The 3,826-nt window shown below is 45.9% G+C and overlaps 1 protein-coding gene across 1 annotated transcript; it reads left to right on the top strand.

Moving 5' to 3' along the window:
• The first annotated feature begins 914 nt into the window (after positions 1-914).
• On the top strand, positions 915-2,330 carry LOC126602185 (uncharacterized). The gene is made up of 2 exons (XM_050269018.1): positions 915-1,810; positions 1,933-2,330. Exons 1-2 carry the CDS (start codon positions 1,154-1,156, stop codon positions 2,071-2,073), a joined length of 798 nt encoding a protein of 265 aa, XP_050124975.1. The 5' UTR covers positions 915-1,153; the 3' UTR covers positions 2,074-2,330.
• Positions 2,331-3,826: the final 1,496 nt, after the last annotated feature.

Here is a 3,826-nt window from a genome sequence, read left to right as displayed (position 1 = left end):
AGGTTTTCGACCAAGCCCAAGCCCATCCTCGGGATTATAAAGCCGATTCCGATATCTCCAGATCTAGGAAGCTTCTTTGACGTCAATGAGTCCTCCCGCGCCGAAGCTGTCAAGCAGATCTGAGCTCACATAAAGAGAGTCGAAGAGAGAGAGAGAGATGAATTGCAATGGCGGTGTTTGAGAGGAAGAAGAAATGCGTCGGTGCGTTCATGACGGTGCTTCCCGTATGTTGCTTCGCAGCTGCTATGGTCTCCGAGATCTCTTGCAACAGCAATGGAGGGACAGAAGAGTTGCAGAGCTCGAGCAACTCGTCCATGGCGGCAAGACTAGCTGAAGATGATGAATGATTCAATTGGTATGCAGCGGAAAACCCAGAAAAGATTGCTTCCATGGTTGACATGCATATCCGCAACAGCACGGAGAGGAGGAAGCACGGAGATCCCAAATGGAGCAAAAGCCCCGTTTCCACGTGGAGGTACACTCCCAAACAGCCTCGTCCCCCTTCGAATTGAAGAAGACCGCCGAGATAAGGTCCATGAGGCGCCACTACCACGGGCTCCGCTTCGATGCGGGCAGGTTCAGGTGACCCCTTAGGGTTCGGATCAAGGGGTTCGGACCCGATCAAATTAGCATCCGGATCGGAAAGTTGTACGGATTTGGCTTCTGGGTTTTGAAAAAGAAGGGATTTTGAATAGGGATAAATCTGACGGCTACCCAAAAGATTACTACACCCAAGACAGCCAGAGAGTGATGTCATCATCATCGACGACGAGCGTGCATGTCATGGCGCTGGACGGCCTGGTCAACGTCGACTCCTTCCTCTTCGTCATGTAGCCTTCACACAATCTGCTTTTCATCTTCAAGAATAGCCCAGCCAGTCCCGCTTTCCCAACATCTTAGGAGCCTCTCGCCATCGTTACTGCAGAGCCAAGCTCTTCACCATCGCTCCCTTCGTTTCTCAAATCACAAACAAACCTGAGATTCTGAAGAAAAAAAAACAAACTGCTTTTCCCGGAAAATGCCGACGCCCGACGACATCGGAAAGCTCCCAATCGACATCACCTTTTCTCGTCTTGGAGAGTGGCTGGTTGATCGGAAAAGAATACCCGGAGATTGGAGGAAACGATTGGCGGCAGTAAGAGCTTGAATTTCAATGGAATTCGCTTCTCTTCCCAAAGATATCAATCCCTATTTCCATAGCTTGGAATCTGATGGAATTGGTTACTTAGAGGCCAAACAAATATATGATATTCTTGTGAAGTCAGCTCCAGAAAGTCGGAATATTTTCGGCCGGCTATCGGGTGCTGCTGGTGCTTGGGAATCAATTGTATGTTCATTTGAGAAGGATTATGTATGTCTCGGCGAGGCTGCTCAGATAATGGTGCAAAATGTGAACTATGAGATTCCGTATCAGAAAAAGCAGGTGCAAAAGATTCAGCAACAATTAGCAGAACTAGACCACAAGGAAGCTGATATTAAGAGAAGTGCAGCTCTATCGGCTACTAAGTATGTAGAGAATTCTGTGACTACAATGCTCAATTTATCGATATATGATAAAAACAAAAGCCGAATTATGGACGAAGAAGGGTGTTTGGGGTCCATTGTTAATGTTCCTGAGGCCTCACCACCGACAAACACCATCCAAGCTTACCTACCGCTCTTCCGCCCTACGACACGTCGCTCAAGCGACTCGAGCACCTCGAAATCGTACCATAGCTATCTCCCTGCGACTCCAAGCTGCTCCTCTCCTTCTATCCACCAGCACAGCGGCAGCAGTTGCACGAAAGTCCACAATCATCATCATATGCAGGTTGAAGCTGACTTCGAGTTTTGACCGATTTTTTTTAAGCCGATGCTTCTTTCAAACAACTTCACAGTCGGCCTCTTCACTTCTCTGTCAAAATTGTTCATATCTGACCAACAAGACAGCAGCTTTCAGGTTATATACGCCATGGAAGCTGCACAGGTACATGCTCTTGGACCTCTTCAACTCCATCTTTGCCGAGACCGAACGTCTTCGCCAGCGCCGCCTGCCAAGATTCTCACTATGTCCTCCTCGAGGGAACGACTTGATTCTGCAGATGTTGATTCAAATGATGATGGTGACATTAAGGGACTCGTTGCTGTGGTAAATTGAGCTTTGCCTCGGAACCATAGAGATTTTGGGCCGCAGTGTCTTAAGCCAGAGCAGTTTCATGGGAGGTGTCGAAAATCCCGAGCCAGAGCCTCCAGCGCAGCGTCTATCAAGCACACAAGCTCTATAGTCTGCTCCACCTTTTCTCCACCTCCGTCCTCTACTCCATCGCCGGCCCAACATTTCTACGCACCGTCGACGATAACTATTCACCTATGGCGATCCAGATCCAGGCCATCCTCCACTGTCGCGTCACCAACGCCTGTCTCTCTCTCAGCCACAAACAGCAGCAAAGTCTTCTTCCTCCATACTCTCTCTCTCTCGCCTTCCTCCGCGATGGCAGGCAGTGCAATGGGCAATGGATGTGCTCTGTGCCTATGGTCAGTAGCTATGCTCAGTGGCCGTGCTCAATGGCAGTGCAACGGTTATGTAATGGCTGGGCTCGGCAGGCAGTGCAATGGCTGTGCTCAGTGGTTGTGCTCAGTGGCTGTGCTCGGTAAAGGTAGTGATGGAGCTTCTTCTTCTGCACCTCCGCCATGGCTGCTGCCTTTGAATGAGATTGACAAAACCGAAGTTTGTCAATACACACACAAAGACCTCCTCCGTCTCTTGCCTCGCAGCTGCCAGCACATTCAATAACCGCCGTCAAACGACTAGCCGGTCATGAAGCCTCGACTGCAACTCTCCGTCCGTCTTCGTCCGCTCCCTGCAAATTCCTCTACCCATCACCCAAATTTATACAAAAAAATAAAAATAAAAAAAATAAAAAATAAAGGATGGTGGAGCAAAGCAAAGTGGTGCTGTCACCACGTGAAAAAAAAAGGGGGATGCTTTTGGCAAAAGAAAATATAAAAAATCTTGGTGGATCAGCACCACCATGTGCAAAAAAAAAAAAAAAAAAAAAAAAAAAAAAAGGGATGGTGCATCTGGCACCATGTGCAAGAAAAGAAAAGAAAAATAAAATAAAATAAAAATAAATAAAAAAATGGATGGGCATCCAGCCCCACAAGATAGCGGAGATTATAATTATATATGTATATATGTCTTGGGTGCATCTGGCACCATATATAAAAAATAAAAAATAAAAAAATAAATAATAATAATAAAATATATATATATATATATATATATATATATATATATATATATATAACTCAGTTAGTGGAGTAAAGTCCATCTTTTATTTATTTCTCTAAAAAAATTACATAAATTCGCATTCCACGTGCAAAAAAAAAAAAAAAAAAAAAAAAAAAATTAAAAATTACAAAAAAATGTGCAAACAAACAGGAATAAGCCTTCATTGCTCGCAGGCCGCCTCACCACTCGGCAGAGTTTCAGAAATGAGAGGCGCCGGAGGTTGACTGTTTGAAGCCACACCACTCGGCGAAACTCCAGGAAGAGGAGGCGCCAAAGGTTGATCATTTGGAGCTTCATTACGCGGTACAGCCCCAGAAGACGAAGGCAAATGTTGTTGGAACAAACCCACAAACCTCCGATGATCAAGTAAAATCTGACCATCAGATTCCTGCATCTGGTCAATTTTCCTCTTCATGTTTGTGGCATAGTTGTGTGCGAGCTTATGCAACTGTTTATTCTCATGCTTGAGCCCCCTAATCTCCTGTTTGAGACTCATCACTTCAGCCGCCAACGATTCAACTTGACGGGTTCGAGCAAATAGGCGTTGGGCCATGT

This window comes from Malus sylvestris, chromosome 15, assembly GCF_916048215.2.
Source record: "Malus sylvestris chromosome 15, drMalSylv7.2, whole genome shotgun sequence".
Classification (NCBI taxonomy): Eukaryota; Viridiplantae; Streptophyta; class Magnoliopsida; order Rosales; family Rosaceae; genus Malus; species Malus sylvestris.
This window is presented reverse-complemented; position numbering and strand designations above follow the sequence as displayed.

What these genes read in the sequence shown, in the direction of transcription:
- LOC126602185 (XM_050269018.1), top strand. Translation starts at nt 1,154, where the DNA reads ATGGAATTCGCTTCTCTTCCCAAAGATATCAATCCCTATTTCCATAGC. An exon ending in ACAATCATCATCATATGCAG is followed by an intron (nt 1,811 to 1,932) that starts GTTGAAGCTGAC and finishes ACAAGACAGCAG; the next exon opens with CTTTCAGGTTATATACGCCA.